The following is a 20,776-nucleotide window of genomic DNA, read 5'->3' as shown; positions in this document are numbered from 1 at the left end:
GCCAGCTAGTTAGGCACCCACCTTATAGTAGCCTCATCTAAGTTGTATTTGCCTATTTTATTGATAAGAATATCATGTGAGACTGTATCAAATGCCTTACCAAAGTCTAGGCAGACCACGTCTACCGCTTCTCCCATCGTACTGGATGAATGTCTGGAATCCTAGGAATTCTTGGTACCATGAAAAGATCAGTACAGAACAAAGGGGAGCAAGACCATCACCTTGAGGTTTCATGAAAACCTAAACTCCTGCTGTACCAACATGGCAGTCAGTAGCAAGGGAGCAGCTTGAACAGAGATGATTGTGGGCAGAAAGAGTGGATGGTACGGAAGGCATTATGCACTCTAAGAAGTCCTGTCAGATGATAATCTGGTCTTCAGTGATACCAAAATGGTAGATACAAAGAGCCTGACTGATTGTACTGGTATAGATTTAAAGGTGATTATCTTTTCCTTGCCACCATGATCCGCAAATGATACAAATGATTTTCTGGAACTGGAGCCCTTAGATTTTTTGGGTTTAATGGTGCTCACAATACTTGAGGCAGCAGCGTAGGATGGCAGGCAGCTCCTACCTGCAGCCCCGCTTCCAAAAAGCTATTTGCTACCCCACACTCCTGCCTCTGATACAGAGGGAGCAGCAAGGGGTGGCAGCCAGCTCCCCAGGAGCAGGGCGGGAAGCCTGCGTGTAACTGTGAATGTTAACGTCTTATCAGTTAACCATTTAATCAGGGGTGGGAGGAACCTTTTCTGGGTTTGGGGCTGCTGACCCACAGAAAAATCATTTGGGGGCTGCACACAGGTGAGAAGCAAAAAAACAAACAAACAAAAAACCCCTCACTGACGTAGCCCCCGACTGAGAAGGTGAAAGACATTCCCCATATTCCCCTCGCAAACCAGAGCTAGGAAGGCCCAGGCTAATAGATTGTGTGTGCTCCAGCCCCATGAGGGGGGCAGCAAGGAGACTGGACTGCCAGTGCAAGATCCTCAGTACTGGGGGAGGGCCCTGAGCCTTGGGGGACAGATTTTGGCAAGCCAGGGGTCACATCTGGCCCGTGGGCCTTAGGTTCGCCACCCCTGGTTTACATGGTTATATGCTCACATCCCTAACTCTAAACACACCACTCATTCAACTTATTTAAATCTTGAAAATAAGTAGTTAAGTGAATTCTTCGGCTTTCTATATCACCTACCACACACCACCAAAAACACATTGCAGAAGGCATTTGTTTCTGGATACTGAAAAGCAATATTCATCCCAACTTCATGAAACTCATGCTCATATGGGCAAACCTTACTAGTAATCCTGTGTTCTCTTTTAGCCACACATTGGCTTACTCACTGTCATGCCATCATTTCATTTGAAAACAACAAGCAGTCCAGTGACACCCAGACTAAAAAAATATATCATGAATTTCTGTGGGTAAAACCCACTTCACCAAATGAGCTGGAGGTAACTGTTCAGGTTCTGCATTTGCATGTGAATTTTATGCAGTGATCAAAAGTTTTCTCAAAAAATTACCTTTTGTGTAATCAACAACTGCCTCCAAAGCTGCTATTCGGATATCAACAAAGTGTCCATATTCCGCATATGACTTAAAGAGAGCGGGATCACTTGGGACATGTCCATTCTTCTGAAGAACACGAATGGCTTTCAAACAGCTAGATGGAGGGTAGGAGTGAGAAGGGAGGACAATTTGCAGTAAGTTTCTAGACTATTAATCGCTGTGATTAATGAAGCTACTTTCTTTGACAGTACAATATAAATTTGTAAACTTCACTGCAAATTTTCTAGGATAAAAGTATCCAAATTACTATACCACCGTGAGTTTGTATGGCTGTCAGGGTTGTAGGCAAGTACAATTCATAAAAGATGAGTTTACAGTGTAAATAGAAACACTGCACCAAATTCCCTAGGTTGGCTTCAAAGGATCTGTTCTAATGTACACCAGCAGAAAACCTGCCCCATGATGTTTTGTATTTTTTATAGTCCCAATTGTTCCCTTTGCATAATTTTCGTAAATGTACTGTGAATGATCAATATGGGATACAATATATGACCAATTTAAATTGCCATTAAAATACAGATTTTTAGAATTTGATGATTTGAATGCCTAATTTTTCAACATTAAAGTTTCAGTAACACTAGTATTTGCATTTATTTGTTCTATGACAACTTAATTTTCTTCCTGATATTTTAAAGTTTTCTTAACTGTATGGTTTAAAAATACCTTATATGCCTCACAATTTTTTTAAAAAGAAAGAATGTTCTCTGCATGCCTTTTAGTGTCCTTATGGCAAAAAATATTTTCCTGCATTCTGTTAATGTTCTTTTTAGTGTATTTAAAATAAAGAGAGCACATCATTTAAAATTAGGGAAAGTAACCTCAATGTGATCACATTAGTGTTAAGAGCAGGACATAAGAAATTTTAAGAAAATACATTAAACATGATTATGTCGATCATCTCCTTATATTTCTTCGTAGAAGTTTTAGAAATTATTAAATCATACCTGACTGTAATAGTATGTCTGTAACTGGGCAGAAGCTTTTCCATATTTAAGAATCTGGTAATCTCTTCAAGTATGAGTCGAACATCAGGATTTAGATTATCCAGAGTTCGAACTTCATTGTTCACGCTGACTGCAGGAGTTACAGAGTTGGCTAGTGCATCAATCAGTTCTGCACGATAATAATTGTCTGAAAACTGAATCAAAGGACCATCAATTGAACAAAGAGAGGTAGTGAACATTGCACTGTTTATTTTTTAAAATAAAACAAATCATGCTAAAGCACTTAGCTCAGTTTGCTCCTATACAAAGTACAGTAAAACCTGTGTTATCCTACAAGCCTGGGGATTAGGGCATGCCAGTAACCTAAAAATTCTGGTTATCTGAGGGGGGTGGGGTGGGAGCCATGCGGGGTCTATGGGGGGGCACGGGAGCGGTGCGGGGGCCAGGATGTGGCCTGCTGGGGGGGGGGGGACCACAAGTCATTGGGGGGGAAGGTGGGATGCAGCCTGATAAGAGGGGGGTGGATGCAAGGGGGCTATTAAACTGAATGATTTAGTGGCTAGTGTAGATACTTTTGAAGTTAGGTGACACAGCTATAGCAGGCAGACAGCGTTATCATTAATCCTCATGTAAAAAATCAATGAATATTCTGATAATAGTCATACTATGACTGTTCTCTTCCCCCCAAAACATCAGTGAATGCAATGTTTTTCTCATCTACTTGATTTGAAATAAGGTCCGACACTTTCAAACATGCATATATTATATTAGGCACTTTATTTCATGTTCAGATGTCTATATTTTCAGAGGTAGTAGGAACTCAAACTTTTACTGGTGTAAATGGGCGCTGTCTTCTGAAAATCAGGACACCTTTTATTAAGGAGCATACACATGAATTTCCATGTCGAGCTCTCTTCCGCTTGGTGCTTTTGTGGGTATTTTCTATGTACAGTAAACTTCCGATAATCCAGCATCTTTAGGACCCAGGGGGTGCCGGATTATCAGATATGCCGGACTATCGGAAGGGGGGGCTATGAGGGGTCTGGGGTGGGGTGGGGGGGATGCCACCACAGACCCCTCATAGCCCCCCTTCTGATAGTCCAGCTCTGCCCCAGGCGTCCCTGATTCAGCCGCTGCTGGTCAGTTTCAGCAGCAGCTGAATCCAGGACGCCTGGGGCAGAGCAGCTGGGGTGCTGCCGGGTTGGTCCCGCAGCGCCGCCCCTCAGCGCTGTGGGACCAACCCGGCAGCACCCCAGCTGCTCTGCCCCAGGCGTTCCGGATTCAGCTGCTGCTGAAACTGACCAGCGGTTGATTCCAGGAAGCCCGGGGCAGAGCAGCTCTGCCCCAGGCTTCCTGGAGTCAGCTGCTGATCAGTTTCAGCAGCAGCTGACTTGGGAATGCCTGGGGCAGAGTAGCTGGGGTGCTGCTGGGTTGGTCCCGCAGCACTGCCCCTCGGCGCTGTGGGACCAACCCGGCAGCACTCCAGCTGCTCTTCCCCAGGCGTCCCCAAAAGCAGCTGGGGTGCTGCCAGGTTGGTCCCGCAGCCCCAAGGGAAAGCGCCACGGGACCAACCCGGCAGCATCCCAGCTGCTCTGCCCCCAGCTTCCCCGATTCAGCTGCTGGTCAGTTTTAGCAGCAGCTGAATTGGGAAGCCGGGCGCAGAGCAGCTCCAATTGTCCAGCAGCCAGAGCACTTCCAGGTTCCTGATGGTGCCGGACCATCAGGAGTGCCGGAGTACTGGATGCCGGACCAACGGAATTTTACTGTAGTACTTTTGGAACATCCTTAGAAAGTAGGGAAGTATCATCCATCATCCTAATTTTACATATAAGGATTTGAGGCATGGAGTGATTAAACGACTTGATCAAGATCAAACAAAGTCAGTGGCATAGCTGAGAACTGATCCTCAATCTTCAAAGACTCAATCTCTTACCTTAAATACAAGGCCATTTCTCTTCCTCTACATACTCAGGTTTGAAATTCTGTTTCCTAACTGTGCTTATTTTGCTTAATGTAAATAATGACATTATTTACAACATTCTCCTCAAGTGTCATTGGTGAATGGGACATGAACAACTAGCCAGGAAGGATAAACTAGACAGATACACGTTAAAATGAGTAGGCTTTTAATAACAAATTACAGGGCTGGAAGAAAAGGGTAGGGACAGCTCTCTCTCAACTGGAAAAGACAGTCCTAGAATACTCTCTGCTACAGAATTTTCCATATTTTTGATGCTTTTCAGCATTTGGAAACCACTGACAGAGGAACCTAAGCCATGAAATTTTGCCAAAGTTTTCTCTTGTTTTCTACCTAATTGTGACTAAAGTCAATGTTAGTAATACAAATATATTAATTTACATACCATAAGCATATCCAGTTAGCTGGGAAATAATTGCTATGTAGCCAGATAGCCTTCTTGGGGCTCTACGTTTACTAGTTTGTTATCTATTACCAGCTTTATTGAATATGTGCTTGTGTTACACATTTTATATATATGTGTACCTGCACACATACTCACCGCCACAGGGCACTGCTCTGTACACTGCACATAACAAGAGTTATTAAATAGATTGTCAAATATTTGTACCCTATTTGCAACCTTACCTTATTTTTCCTATTGTCATTGTACTTAATTAGATCTAAAATAAATGTTAAAACTTCTTTAGGACAGAGGTTATGAACATCCCTCAGCAAGGCCATAGCAACAGGCATAGTCTGTGTGAAAATTGAAACAAAATTCTTACATTAGCAGGGAAAACAAAAAATTACCTCAAATAATGAGCAATGAACAGTTTCACAACAACAACTCTTAGAAAAGCCAAAATTCATGCCTTATACAAATGTTTACACAATTTTTAGTTAGAAGTGCTGTGATGTTATTTTCTAAAAACAGTTAGCTCTGATGGAAACAGATTTTAAATGGGCCCACGTATACAGAACAGGAAGCTGATGCCAGGCAAATAAGGCTAAACATGGCAAATGAAACATCATCAGAAGCAAAATCTAAAATGTAGGATTCTGAAGTTTGTGTGTTCTGGGAAGAGAAACAACACTGAAAAGAGTGGCAGAGAATGAACAAAGACCCAATGCATCTGCATTTGCCAGAATATGAAAGTCTGGGATGAGAGACGCTGAAATGGTGAAAAGGGATGAGTAATTTTGGAGGGAAGAATGGGAGAAGGATGTGAAAGAAGTGGGATTAAAACTAAATTTAGGAGGAATAAGGCATATGGGACAACTCAAAAATCCAGAATTTTCTTAAAAAAGAATTTGACAAGAAAATACTGTCAATCATTGTAAATTGTTATTTTTAATCACAACAGTACCAAGGAGCATAGGGATTTATGCTAGGCACTGCACACATACAGTATAAAAGACAGACAGTCCTTAACTTGAGAAGTTTAGAATCTAAATTGAGATGCAACACATGGGGCTGACAAACAAAAAGTGGGAGAGAGAGAAACAAAGGGCAACAGTGACAAGATTCTTCTATTCTACAGGCGAATTAGTAATGACATTTTAATTAGGGATGTCAAAAGTCAGTTAAAAAGGTAAACGTGTAACCATTGAAAATCTTACCAGTTACATGCACTGCAGGCTCTGAAGTATAATGCCCAGCAAAGCCTCAAGCCCAGTGAAGCCTCCCTAGCAGTGGGACTGCTAGCTCCTACTGGTCCAGCCCCTGGGGAGCTGGCTTCACTGCTGCAGCAAAGCCGCTTCCCCGCTGCAGCAAAGCCGCTTCCCCGGAAGCGGAGCTGGTAAGAGCTGCCAGCCCCGTTTCTAGGGAAGAGGCTGCCCGCCCCACCACACACAGAGGGGTTGCTCCGGCTGGCGCTGCAAGGTTGAATTAGGTGGGTGGAGAGCTGCTCCAGCCAGATGGTTAACCAGAACTGGCAAGCATTACCCATTTAGGGTGATGCTTACTGGTTAGTTGGTTAACCAATTAACCTTTCACATCCCTAATTTGAATAAGATTTGTCTTAGAAGAGATTCTTGGTCATTAATGAAATAAAAAAACAGCGGACAAATAATATGAGTAATTTAACTTTACATAAGTGGAACAACAATTGTTTAATCACGGTAAATAAAACAATAAGTGTAAGATTAAGTTTGCACATGATTGCAAAGCATTTTCGTCTATTATGCCCATATACTTGGTTCTTTTGAATAGTGAAATATATTTTAAATTCAAATGACTGCTGCTCTCTTTTAGATATTCAGAACGAAAACAGTTATAACTTTCAAGTTAGTGTTGACAAGAATGCAACGAACAGACAAGAAAGTTAGATACAATCTTCATACCGAGAGTGTGGAGAGAACCAGTGATTTTTGGCTTGTGGCACAGATGGTGTTTTTACAATTTATATTGTACAATTTGCCATTTGTAGAAAATAACTTCTGACATATCTTTAAAAATTACAATGAAAAAATATCTTTTACCTTTTGCAGAAAGTAGCTTTGAAAGTTCATGAAGTTGTTGGTCTTCACAATGTTTGGACAACTTTTACAACAAAACATTCGGGTAAAGAGTGACTTCATGGCTGGTGGTCCTGTCCATGTACTTACCATAGAATTTGCAATCTATATAATTAGGAGGAAGGGAAGGCATATTACCATCACCTCTGCAAATTTATGATTGGCTGAACAAAAGCAAAACATATGTATTTCCAACAATTAAAAAAAAACAACCAACAATAATAATTTGACAAAATAAACTGCTCTTCAACAGTTGCATATTTTTATCAATATGCCATCATCTCCAACATACCATCTATGCACTGGAACTAAAGTGTATGGAAGTCTTTTTGCTTATAGGAAATCTGCAACTAATTATCATTGCATGATCAATTTCTGTTTTTCATTATTTCCTCTTTTTATATTTTAGACAAATATTTTGTGCTCATTAAGCCAAGTTTTCTGTCTCTACAGAAGCCAATTACGGAAGAGGCATTTGCAATAATAACTTCCCAAATTTACCCAGCCAATAATCTCAACATAGATTTCAACCACATGTCAACCACCTCAGAAGCAAAAGACCACCCCATGAGTAAAAGACAATTCAGGCTCCTGTCTGAATTTATGTATTCCTGTATTCATGGACCAAAAGCAGAACGAAGTCAGGCAAATCTTGCTGAGATCTGTTTCACTGTAATGAACTATTACTCCACAAAGACACAGCTATAGTTATCCTAGGGCCTGGCCATCATTCTGAGATCTTTAGTGTATAGAATAGTAAATGTCTGCAGACATTAAAATATACACTGTATTTATTTATATAATTTTTAATGTTACCATCAGGACTTTATGCATTTCTATGATTTGGCAGTAATGGTTGAACAGTTTGCCTTTGGTAAAGGACCCTCACAGAAGAGTATATTTTATACTGCAAGGCAGAATTGGATCTGTGATTATGATGTTCTGACTAAGGTCTGACAGAGCCACATTGATATTTTTTCCTCTCATGTTTCTAGAAGGGCAACAGAGTCACTTCCAGGAAACAATTTTCACTCAGACAGGCAGAAAATATGGAAACAGGAAACTGCCAGGTTTCTTGGGTAAAGAAACAGAGAAGGAGCTAAAGAGTGCTTTTAACCCAAGATGACAAAGCTGATTCTACCTCTCCTCTGTAATGCACAAACCCTCTCACGAGGTACATCTATACAGCAGTGTTATTTCACAATAACTGACATTATTCTAAAATAACATGTTTCGTGTCTACACTATAAGCAGTTATTTCGACAATGTCAAAATAATGGCAAACTGGAAGACTTCTTACTCTGACTCCTGTAACACTCATTTTACGATGAATAAGGGAAGTTGGAAGAAGAGTGCTCTTTCTCGGACTTCCTGCTGTGTAAAGATAGCGCCAAAAGCCGTAATAAGATATTTCAACTTAAGCTACGCAATTGATGTAGATGTAGACATCTGCTGTGTAGACGTGCCCACAGAGAGAAACCTCACATCTACATGCCCAAGGCTGCTGAACACTTTTGTTTTCCAGAGATAAATGTTACTGTAACAATGGAAGTTATATCCTCAATTCTAAAATTTCTGTATCAGAGTAATTCATACACATTCAGGAGATGTATTACCAAAGATTAAAACATCAACATGGTATAAACTGTTATTTACATAAATACTGCATACCATAATTTTTAAAAGAATGCATATTAATTTTTTACTTAAGCAGTTTGCTGCAAAGTAGAGGGTGTCAAGACCATCTATGGTAAATTGAACCAACAGCAGTGTCTTTTAATACTTTCTAACTTAGTCACATTAATTTCTTACCTTTTCAATCATAAACTTAACCATTTTTTCTGTTTCTCTGTTCTATTTATGTGCAGTAGTTTGTTCATGGCCTTTGGTGAAGATCTTCCATGCATACATAAATTAAATGAATGAAAGTTTCCCACATCACAAGGTAAGAAGCTTGTCTCAAATTATTTCTACTTTTAGGGACTATAAAAGCTCTAGGACAGGTTCGTTGTTCTTATCTAACTTACACCGTTCTCATCATATTCCTCCAACAATGTATTTTTAAGCATTCTTGTACCCTTATACTGTACATCACAATAAAAACACCTGGCTATTCATTCATCCTTCAATATGATCACGTAGCAATGGAGGATCTTTACTGCTAATTTGTGATTCTACAGCAAAATAGCATCATTGTCTATTTAGCAGAATCCAAAGCTTACGTGTCCCATTCAAAAAAGAACTCAAGAACTTGGTTTTCTCTTTTGTCTTCATGGTCATTTCCACAGGTATCATCTACTCAGGGAGCTGTACAGGTGTTATTGCATTTCCTTCACTTTTGATACTGATTCACTGAAAAATCATTACCTGGTTGATGGTAGTATTTGTTGATAGGCCAGCTAAGGTACATTTTAATTTCAACTAAAATTATACTTAAATAACCAACATGTCTAGAAAGCCAAAAAGATTATTTCATACCACTATTAAAATTTCAGGTGATTATAGCTCAATGTGTCATCTGGCTGCTTCATCTGCTACTAATGGTTTTGAATGCAATATATTAAGCAGATGTTGTATTCAGTGTAGTTAATAACTACTGTTTTATCCTAGAATATCACATACTACTTCTGAGCATCAAAATGAAAATCCATAGTTCTGCAACCACATTTTTCACAACAGTAATCACAGCTCTAGTTAGGAGACAACCATGTCTCAAATATCTAGAGGAAATTATTATTTTGCTCAATAAAGTTAATAAAAACTGAACACCTTCTCCAAAGCAGAAATCTCAGGACATAGGGTCAAAGTTCTAATCTTCTACTGAGCGGAGGATGTTGCCAAGAGCTGCATCCTCCCCAGCGTGGTGAGCCAGTGCGTAGTGGTTGACAAAGGTGTGGATTGAAGACCACATGGCAGCCCTACAGATATCCAGAATAGGGACCTGAGCCACAAAAGATGTAGAGGTGGGGCTGGAACCTCAGCCAGATCATAACACTCCTTGATGCAGCTGTCGGTGAGGACAAAGTCGCAGAACTCTGTAACCAAGTATGCAGTGGTGTCATCAGGGATTGTATTCCTGATAGTCTGTAATCCATCTTCATGTGGAATGTTGGTTTAAAGAGCTTCTACATCCATAGTGGCCAGGATGGTGTTTTCAGGAAGATTACTGATGTTTTGTAGTTTCCTCAGAAAGTCAGTGGTGTCTCGAAGATAGCTGAGGGTATGTCTACACTACTACCCTAGTTCGAAGTAGGGTGGTTAATGTAGGCAACCGAAGTTGCAAATGAAGCCAGGGATTTAAATTTCCCGGGCTTCATTTGCATCTTGCAGGGGGCCGCCATTTTTAAATGCCCGTTAGTTCGGACTCCGTGCCCGCGGCTACACGCGGCACGGAGTAGGTAGTTAGGATTAGGCTTCCTATTCCAAACTACCGTTATGCAAATGAAGCCCGGGAAATTTTAAATTTAAATCCCGGGCTTCATTTGCAACTTCGGTTGCCTACATTAACCACCCTAGTTCGAACTAGGGTGGTAGTGTAGACATACCCTAAAAGTGCTGGTAGCATAGGGTCTGAGGAGAGAGTCAATATAGCCAGATAATCCTGTTGTAAGTGTGCCAATACTTGAGATGATGGGTCGTCCGGGATTCCCAGTTTTGTGTATCTTGGGTAACAGACAGAAAACTCCAGGTTTGGGATTAGGGAGGGTGTTACTGTAAATTTGGTCCTGAGCAGCATCAGGAAGCTTCATGAGCAGTTGTTTTAGGTTTTTTGGTATTCTTTAGTGGGATCATAGGAGAGAAGCTTGTAGAATCTGGTGTTGGTGAGTTGTTTGGTCACCTGTTCATAATGTCTACAGCACCCCCTTTGACAGCCTCTTTGATTATGATGTTAGAATGTTTTTGAGGCTGTGTATAACATTGCATTTTGCATGACTGAGGTTATATGTTATAGGATGTTGTTTGCTGACAATGTCAGCCCATGTACATTTGCGGAAGCAATCAATTTAGAAGTCAAGACTCTCGTTACAACCATTACTAGGGGTCCACATAGAAGCCGTCCTCTTGTGGGATTGGCGGGGAGAAGCTGCAAGGTCAGTGTGTGGTACATCTGTGTGATGGAAATATTCCTTTAGGCAGAGGCTGTGAAAATACGCGAGGTGGGGCAGAAGGAGAGTCCTCAAGAGGACAGATTCTTCTGCTGGGCTAAGAGTGTGGCTGGATAGGTTGACAATGTTGCTAGGTAAGCTGAAAGTATTGGGAATGAGAGATCCTGAGGCGTGTCAGAGTTTGGATAGTTTATTGTCCTTTTCCTTCTGAGGGGAGATGAAGTGATCCGTGTAGGTGGTTTGTTGCGTTTTAGTAAAGTCTGAAGAAGAGGAAGTATATGTGGAAGCTTGGTTTTTTATGAGAGTTTCTAATGTTGACACCTCCTCCTTGATTTTCTTTTGTTTGTTGTATAGGATGCTGATAAGGTGAAACTCCTTGATGCAGGCGGTTATCCATGAAGAACTCCTCTGAGCAGAGACTGGCTAGCCCTTGAGTCTCTCCGCAATAGCCAGAAACTGCAGAGACCTATAAAAAGGCTTTGTCCTGACTAAATGAAAGGCCAGTGTTCTCCTAACATCTAGAGAGGAACCTTTTTTTAATAAAGTACTCCCCCCCCCTTTTTTTTTTTAAAAGAGTACCCTCAGTACCTACAGTTTTCTCAGACAATTTTTTTTTTTTACCATTGCAACACATTTGTTTGAACAACTTAATCATAGCCAAGCGGGCGATGCAATTTTTGGGTGTAAAAAATACAAAAACAATAAAGCGCTGTAAAATTTAAAACAAAAATTCAGTTTTCTCCATATTTCAGTTGAGTTGATGCCCCCGCCCCCCCAGACTTCTCTTGAGTACCCCTAAGGGTACTCATACCACTGGTTGAGAAACACTGATCTAGAGTGTGTAAAGCCTGTTCTTTACCAGAGGCCTAGGGTAAAAAGTGGGAGCAAAATGTCTTAAGAGACATGAAACTGAAACACTACCTTTGGTAGAAAGGCGGGGGGAGGGTGTATCCTAACCACATTCTTGAAGAAGACTGTGTAAGGAGGGTCCAAGATAAAGCTCCTTAACTCTGACACACATCTGGCTGACGTGATAGCCACTAAGAATGACACCTTCCAGCAAACACGTCACCAGAGGCTCGAAGGGGGAGGAGGAGCATGTGAGTCTGGTCAGGACCAGTTTATGGTCCCACTGAGGAACAGGTTGTTGGACATGTGGATAAAGCCTGTCCAACCCCTTCAGAAAATGATACACCATGAGAGGTCTGCAAAGATCATCTTGCCCTGGGAGCCCAGGTAAAAAGCAGAGATAGCTGCTAGGTGTACCCTAATTGACAAGGAAGATAGCCCTTGGACCCTGAGATCCAGTAGACAATCCAGGACCAGCAGGACCAGGGCATCCATAGAAGAAATCCCCTGATGGGTAGCCCAGATAGAGAAACGCTTCCATTTAGCCAGGTAGGTGGCCCTAGTGGAAGGTTTCCTACTCCCTAGCAGGACCTCCTGCACCCACTCTGAGCACTGCAGCTCTACCGGTGTCAGCTATGGAGCTTCCAGGCCATTAGGTATAGAGACCACAGGATGATGAAGCCTGCCGAAGTCCTGTATTATGACAGCCTGTAGCGGGCTCCCGGCTCCACCACAGCGCCCCCTGCCGTCTGCTCGGGGAATTAGATCGGCCGGCAGGTGGCGCAGTCTTTCAGGACACTGCCCTCCGGCAATGTCCACTATAGCCTGAGCTTTTCCCCCCTTCCGGGGGCGGTTGTTAGTTGTAGGTCGGCAGGCCTTTCGGAGGCGGTTCCTCCGCCCTGGCCCAATGGGTGGATAGTCCGCCCTATGGCCCTACCGTGCCTTAAAACAGTCCGAGTCTGTGAGTCTATCTCCGGCATTACTTCAGGTCGGGGTGAGAGACAATAGTTCAGAGGCCCGGCCTTGCTTCAGGCCCGGGCCATGGGGGAAGAAATTCTGCGTATACTTAAGTCCCTTAACTCAGTTAGGGCAGGGCAACAGTCCTAGTCCTGGCCCTTTAAAAAGGTCCGGTCCGGATCCTGGCCAGGTACCAAGACCACCATACGGAGGCCCAGGCCCTCGAGCAGGGCAACAAATGGCAACAAACCACAGTAAGCTGAGCCGGCCCTAACCCAAGGCAGGGCCGCAGACAAACACCCAGGTTTGTAGACGCTCCTAGTTCAAGAGCTGGGCAGGTAGTGCACCTGCAGCAGTGGCAAAGGGGGGAGACTGCCACCCGGTTAGTGGGTGGCAGGGGGCGCAGGCCCACCCACTCTCCTGCGCCCCGGCCCAGGGGCCCTGAATGCAGCAGTTCAGCTGCTACGGGCTCAGCAGGGGCTCCAGCCCGCAACTTGCTGGCCTAGGGCAGTTCTCAGCCCATGCTAACCCCCTGGGCCGCTTCTTGTCTCCCCCTTCGCTGGTACCTGTACCTCCAGCAGGTCTGAGCAGGGAGTCGAGGCGCTGTCATCCCAGCAGGGTCCGGCTGGCCCAATCCAGGGGTCAAGGGGTTGGAACCCCGCAGCGTCCCGCGGGGTCACCCGGCCCCGGCGTTCCAGTACCCATCGGGGTTCCAGCTGGTCCAGCGGCTCGGTCCAGTCCTCGGGGTCCCCGGGAGGTTCCGCTGGCTGGCGTGGCCAGGCCTCAGTAGCCCTGGCAGGGAAGCCTTGGCTGGCTTCCGAGGCGGCCGCTGAGGGCGGCCTAGCCCGGGTCTTAGCCTCCCCAGGCAGGAGCTCCAGACAGGCCACCGGCTCCTTCAGAGGCTGGGCCCTGACTGAGCTCCTCGGCAGCCTTCTTATAGTCCTAGCCCCGCCCTTTGACTTCTGGTCAGGTGAGGGGGCGGGGCTAGGCTGGGCCCAAAATGGCTCCCAGAGGGGTTCCTCCGCCTCTGGCTCAGTGGGTGGCCATTCCACCCCACTACACAGCCGCATACAGCGGAAGGGCAATTGGTCTCTCGCAGGAGAGGCTCAGCAGAGACATGAACCAGTGCTGTCTGGACCACGCTGGCGCTATGAGAATGAGGGAAGCCTTGAACTCCCAGGCCCTCAGGAGCACTTTGTGTACCAGTGGGATGGGGGAAACGCATAAAGCAGACCCTCGGACCAGGGAGTGAGGCGTACATCTCCCAGGGACCCGCAACCCAGGCCCCTGAGCAGAGTCTTTTGATTTTGAAAATGTGACTAAAAATATTTTCAAATCAATATTTATTGTATTCATCCTCATAATGAAAGGAAGTTCAGCGAGATTAATCTACTGCACACCAGAAAACATCCAGCTACTTCTTGATTATGCTTCCATAAGATTTTTTATTTTCATTCTTTTTACATTTTCACTTGTATGTTTCTAGTGATATTCAATTTGCTTCTCATTTGAACTCCATTAATATTTATTAATTTTGTATCCAAACTATTTCCCCCCTTTTTTAAGTCAACAATTTGATTCTAAATTTTCAAATGCAGACTAAATTATTTTTGCTTCACTCAACCTAAAGATATACAGTGTAGCAATGTGAATGCACACAGTAGTCTCTCTCATGTTATAAAGGGGAAATATACCACTTCACCAGATTTCTCAGAAGACGGGCCAAGGACTTTCCCACCAAAATAAAATACTTTTGGCTCTGAAAAAAATTTAAACAAAAGTTCTTTTATTTCGGCAACTTAATGAAATCTGGAAAAATCCCTTGTGGTTTAAATGTCTGACATCTCAATTTTGACAATTATTATGAAAGCTTTCTGCTGTCTACATTTACAGACTAAAATAATAAAGCTTTCCTTTCAAATCAGTCATGCTAAAAATACTTGGCAAATCCCTTTAAATAGGCCAGATATCAAGCCAGTTTAAAAATTATGGTGATTTTAAACTCATTTTCAAATGTTTACAATGTCTAGCAGATTTCTCTCATTATTGCTGTGTTATATGATCTCACCTTTGCAAGACAGAAGCAGGCCAGCATTCTCACTCGGTAGAAACACTGCTCTTGTTCTAGTATATCAGTCAGTGCAAGTCGTGAAGCAGGAGTGGGGAACTTTTCCAATGCCAAAATGGATTCTTCCTGTGCAACTACATCTCTCTCATATCGAAGCTGATATTGCCACATGAAGTCAGCTTGTTCAAATTCTACTTTCCTCAATACAGACATATCAGGATCTATTCTTATCCAGAGTAAAGGAGAATCAGCACTAAAAAGAGACACAAAGATTCATAGCTTAAAGCATTATAACCCTACAATAGTAAACAAAAATGATGTTTCAGCTAATTGTAAATTAACAAAAAATGGTAAACCGCAGTTAAGCATGCTAAATAGGAAAACCTGGAAATAAACATTTTCCTTAACAACAATATGAAAGGTAATAGCAAAATAAGTAGTATTCTCAATGTGTTTAATTCTCTTTTCTCAGAGACTGTATATGGCATGGTTGAACAGTGCAAAGAGTACAAACAAGGTGGCCAATAAGAGACAATTGAAATGGATGGCTTATAACAGCTATCATGGTGGAAACTGATGAGAATCTCCAGTTCATTTCACATGTACCTAACAGGGATGTTAGATAGCATGTAATTGAATAGTTGTGTAACCGCATCAACTTTTAGCAGTTACACAAATATTCAATAGTCCCTGGGGCAAAGCCAGCCGTCAGTGTGCTCCCTACCCAAGTCCTGGGCAGCCCTCTGCCACCCCACACTGCTGCCTCTGTATCAGAGGCAGTGGGTAAGCCCGAGCTCCCTGCTGACAGAGGTTGATTCGCGGCGGCAGCCCCTGCTCGGGGGGAGGGGGGGCAGAGGAGGCCCAGATACCCATGGACAGAGGCTGCTCCATGGCAGCAGCCCCTGTCTGAGGGGAGCTCGGATTCCCCACGAACAGGAGGCTACTGCCGTAGACAGAGCCCAGGCTCACTGCAGATAGAGGCTGCCCCGTAGAATACAGGCAGCAGCATGGAAGTGGGAAGAGAGAGCAGGGAAGCTTTTAAGCGGTCCCCCTGTTCCCCCCGCCAACACCGGTTCCTTCCTGCCCACTTCCGCTGCCTTCTTAAGAGACAGCAAGGGAGGGCGGGGGGGGGGGGAGGATCCTGGAGTGGCACACATGGAGAGTTGGCTTAAAAACCATCTCCCTGCACATATCAGCTCCCGCCTGCCCCCCCTTACCCTCTGTGCTGCTGCCTCTCTATCAGAGGCAGCAGCATGGGGATTGGAGGCGGGAAGCAGATTTGGTGCCTCTCCACAGTGTTTTTTTTCCAATGCAATATTCCACCTCCCCTCACCCTTGCAGCAGGGGGGGAAATGTGTGTAGTTGACAGGATTAACCAATAAATCCAGGCTTACTGGTTAATCATGTAGTCATTTACATGTTGATATCCCTAGTACCTAACAGTGATTAGAAGTACTACTATATGGGATTTAAAGTAGTGACCCAGAGTCAAAAGGTTTAATTTACCATCATCTCAATTTCCTAAATTAAATTCTCCAGTGGTGCCCTCCAAAAGGGAGGTTTTTTTCCAATGCAATATTATATAGCACTGTAGTTGCATACGATGCTTCACAGGTAAAAAAAAAAAAAAGCCTCTGTTACAAGAAACTTACCATGTAAAAGTTGGTAACACAGCAAGATGATGACAGTGACAAACAATGGATAGGAGAGGGCACAGGAAGATGATGAGAATTAACACTGAACATAAGCATATCTCATGTTGTAATGTAAGTGTTTCTATATTTATTCAATTGTACATATATATAAATTTGGAAAACATCTAGAATTAAAGCCAGAATGGTTACTAGCAATAAAAGAATAACCAAAAGAAAGAAGTTTTAAGAGGAAACATCTAACGAAGTGGGTCTTTGCCCACGAAAGCTTATGCTCCAGTAAATCTGTTAATCTTTAAGGTGCCACAGGACTTCTTGTTCCTTATGCAGAGACAAGACAGACGCTCTAGGCATATGGAGGGAGACATGAAGAAAAAATGAAGTCACTTGTGAGAAAATGTGACTAGGAGTACAAAAGATTACAGACCTGGCAAAACTTCTGGAGAGAGGGAAAGCTCATATTACTCGATTTACAATTATCAGAATTTCCTAAACTATCCACAATTAGGAAACTATACCTCAAATATTGAACAACAATAGCAAACATAAAAATGACAGATGACAGGAAAAAAACAAATATTATGAATTGAGAGATAGTATCACAAAAACCTCAACATGTGCATAGGGCACTTATTAATTATTAATACTATTAAGGGAATAACTCATAGGCATGGAGGAGACAATTTCCCTTTGCCTTCAACAAACCAACTTACTCCATTGCAGAAAGATCCATGTCCACCTCTTCTCCATTCATCAATGGAATCTTTTTTTTCTTATTTCTGTGTTTCAAAGAAGTAATACAATTTAAGCTATACCTTAAATGAAAAAAACTGACAACTATACTGACTTTATATATCATATAACATGTTTAAATCAGGATTAAGTGTTATATGTGATCGCTATGAATACTAAGATAAAATACATGGGCCCATTAAAAACACCATTTTAACAGAGCTTCTCAAATTTCACTACACCGGAACGAACCCCCTTCTGACAACACAATTACAAAATGACCACCACAAGATGGGGAGGTGGGGGGCTGGAGAGAAGCAGAGTCTGAGTCTGCTGTCCTGATTAGGGAGAAAAGGGATTGGCACTCCAATACTGCTGCCCTGGTGGAGGTACAGTTTAGGCTTCAGCCCTTGCAAGTCTAATAGGGTTGCAACATACTTTGGTGTCCTGAGTCAGTTTGACAAGCTGTGTTATAGGGTTTATATTTTAGTCTTGCTGAAATCCTCTCTGCCTTTGGTCCTGACAATACCCCATCAGTGACACCAATTCCAGAAAGAAGGATTTTAGCTTTGTTAAAGTTTTTCATTGTATATTTTGATTTTCTGTTTTGCTAGAGAAAAGTAACATTATGGTGTTCATGTTTATGTTGATAGTTTTTGTAAAACTCCAAAATAAATAATTTTTGGAAAATGTAAGTACTTAATTTCCCTTCTCACCCATTCTGACTCATTTAAGATCCTGCAAATCCTTACTCACATAACTTAAAGCACAAAAGGAGATCCACTGTCTTAAATAAGACTACAGTACTTACATGCTTAAAATTAAATAGCACATACATCTTTGCAAAGTTGGGGCTGAAGTGATTTTTTAAAAATATTTTTAGGAGATTGAGACAATCTGAACAGGGAGGTATTTGATTTGCTTTATTCATCAGTTTAATTAATAATATCTTGTTATTTTTAGGGGAGGGGAAACATGTTTTTTTTTCCCAACAGGAGTTATTTCTTGCTGTTTCTGGTCTTCTTTCTTGGTGAGATTTCTCATCCAAAGGCATTTCTCTTTCAGCAATTAATAAATAATTAAATTTATTAAAAAACTCTTCCATATTATAGAAACAAGTTTCTGTTTAGATTTTTACAAGGCCAAGGAACTTTGCAAACTGGAAATTTGTTGTCAAGTATTAACATTTGATTACCTGTGAATGCAGTACTACAAACTGATTCTGTTTTTTGCTCTCTTATACACTGTAGAGATGTCTGCTAATTATAAGGTAACATATTATAGCATTCATTTTCAGTAAACAAAATAAAATGAAACATATGCATGAAATCAGTATGGCTTATAAAAATGAGCATCTAGAAATGAAAATCACCACAGCTGAGGTGGGAGAAGAATTCAAAGAGCTTAATGCATTCAAACTGGGAGGGGTAATTTCCAGCCCAGAATACTTTAAAAAACTGACACGAGATAATTAGTCCAATAATAAGGCTTTTAATCTTTTTGGGAGAATAATCATCTACCTACGCCCGGTGAAAAATAATGTTGCATCTATATTTATAAAGTAGGAAAATAGTGACCTGGGCAATTATAGATCTGTTAGTCTGACCTCAGTACTATGCAATTATTCTTTCCTTCCCAATTAGAACAAGTTGTGAAAGAAAGAATAATTAAATGTATGAAGGTAAAGGGGACCCAACACAACATGGGTTTACCAGATCAGAATAATCTACTTGGACTTTAGTAAAGCATTTGACATAGTACCACATGGAAAATTATTAGTAAAATTAGGTGAGGATCAGGCACTAGAAATGTCAAATGAATAAGTAATGGGCTAAAAGGAAAAAGGAGATAAATGGGAGTAGTGAAAGGTGAATTATTGGACTGGAAAGCGTTTACTAATGGAGTTACTCAAACATAGGTCTTGGCACCAATCTTATTCAATATTTTTATTAATGACCTCGGCACAAAAAGTAGGAATGTACTAATGACATTTTAGTGATGATGCACAGCTGGAGGGCACTGTCATTAAAAAGAGGATCAGGATATTACACAGGAAGGCCAGATGACCTTAATGAGTGGAGTGACAGAAATAAGATGAAACTGATTAGTGCGAAGTTCAAGGTCATGCACTAAGGGTCTAATAAGCATTTCTGCTACATGTTGTGGGTTCAGAAGTTGGAAGCAACAGAAAAGAAAAGAGATCTCAGTATAAGTTTATCACAGGCCAACTATGAGTTAACCAAAGTGATGCAGCTGGGAAAAAGGCAAATATAATTCTAGGTTGCATCAGGTAACGCATTTCTTGCACAGATAGAGAAGCATTAATGCAGTTGTACACAGCACTGAGATCTCTTGGCATACTGTGTACATCTCCAATCACTCATGTTCAAGAGTAATAAATTTAAACTAGAACAGGTGCAAAGAAGGGCTATTAAGCTGATCAGGAGAATGAAATGCCTATCTTATGAAAGGAGACTTGGAAGATCTTGACTTGTTTAATCTAACAAAAAGAAGGCTGAGAAAAGAAATGATTGCTTTCAACACAGGGGAAGTAAATACCAGGGAGGGTATTTATCAAAGAGCTATTTAAGATAAAAGACAATGTTGGCACAAGAAATTAGTATAAACTCTCCATGAACAAATTCAGACTTGAAATTAGAAGGTTTCTAACCATAAGAGATGAGGTTCTAAAAGGAGTTTTTAGGGCACACAACTAAATTAGCTGTAAGAGAGAGCTGGACAATTTTATGAATATGATTGTACGATGGGGTTGCTTGTGATGGGAGGAGGCAGGGTTTGGCAGCTGTAGGGCGCACTTCTGGTTTTCGTCTTACGTAGTTTAATCCTAAAACTATATGCTTCAAGGTTTCAGCTGGCCACCTACAGGGGTCAGAAAGGGATGTCCTCCCACTGGAATATATTCTGGGGTGTCCCTTTTAATTTTCTTCCTTTGAAGCCTAATGTGGGCCACGGCTCTGACTGGCACTGAGCAGTCTATCTCTCTGGTGCTTGACTGGCTGTTTCTTCCTCATGTGCTAAGGCTTTAACTGTTATATGTGGGGTCAGGAACGAACTTTTCCTCAAGATATATTGGCAGTCACCTTCAGGATTTTTCACTTTCCTCTAAAGCATGTAGGTGCAAGTCACTTGTCAGGATTATCTTGGTATATCACACTTCATAATTTCCCTGCCACTATGGAAGCAACAAGCATTAGTGCACCCCCATCCTTTCTACTTTCTGCCTGTAGTACATACCAGTACAGTCTCATGTGGGCGGTAATACTTTGGTCTAATTTTGACTGTTGGGTTAATTGGTGCTGATTGCTGTAGGTGGCTTGTAATATACAGATGGTCAGATTAGCTCAGGAGTGGGCAATAAATTTTGATGGGGGGGGGAGCACTCCAAGAATTTGTAAGTGGACAA

The 20,776-nt window shown here is 42.0% G+C and overlaps 1 protein-coding gene across 2 annotated transcripts in view; it reads right to left on the bottom strand.

The window, feature by feature from the left end:
* TAF2 (TATA-box binding protein associated factor 2) overlaps window positions 1-20,776 on the bottom strand; it is a 116,328-nt gene that overhangs the window by 45,749 nt on the left and 49,803 nt on the right. For both annotated transcript variants that reach the window (XM_014577326.3, XM_014577327.3), the window contains 6 exons: window positions 17,334-17,399; window positions 14,969-15,221; window positions 6,953-7,093; window positions 5,117-5,227; window positions 2,512-2,705; window positions 1,522-1,661 (listed from right to left, as the gene is read on the bottom strand). In XM_014577326.3, coding sequence (XP_014432812.1) covers window positions 1,522-1,661; window positions 2,512-2,705; window positions 5,117-5,227; window positions 6,953-7,093; window positions 14,969-15,221; window positions 17,334-17,399 — 905 coding nt within the window. The remainder of the gene's footprint in view (window positions 1-1,521; window positions 1,662-2,511; window positions 2,706-5,116; window positions 5,228-6,952; window positions 7,094-14,968; window positions 15,222-17,333; window positions 17,400-20,776) is intronic.

The sequence above is a fragment of the Pelodiscus sinensis genome, chromosome 2, assembly GCF_049634645.1.
Source record: "Pelodiscus sinensis isolate JC-2024 chromosome 2, ASM4963464v1, whole genome shotgun sequence".
NCBI classification, from domain to species: domain Eukaryota; kingdom Metazoa; phylum Chordata; order Testudines; family Trionychidae; genus Pelodiscus; species Pelodiscus sinensis.
The sequence above is the reverse complement of the archived record's forward strand: the minus strand, read 5'-3'. Positions and strand labels throughout refer to the sequence as shown.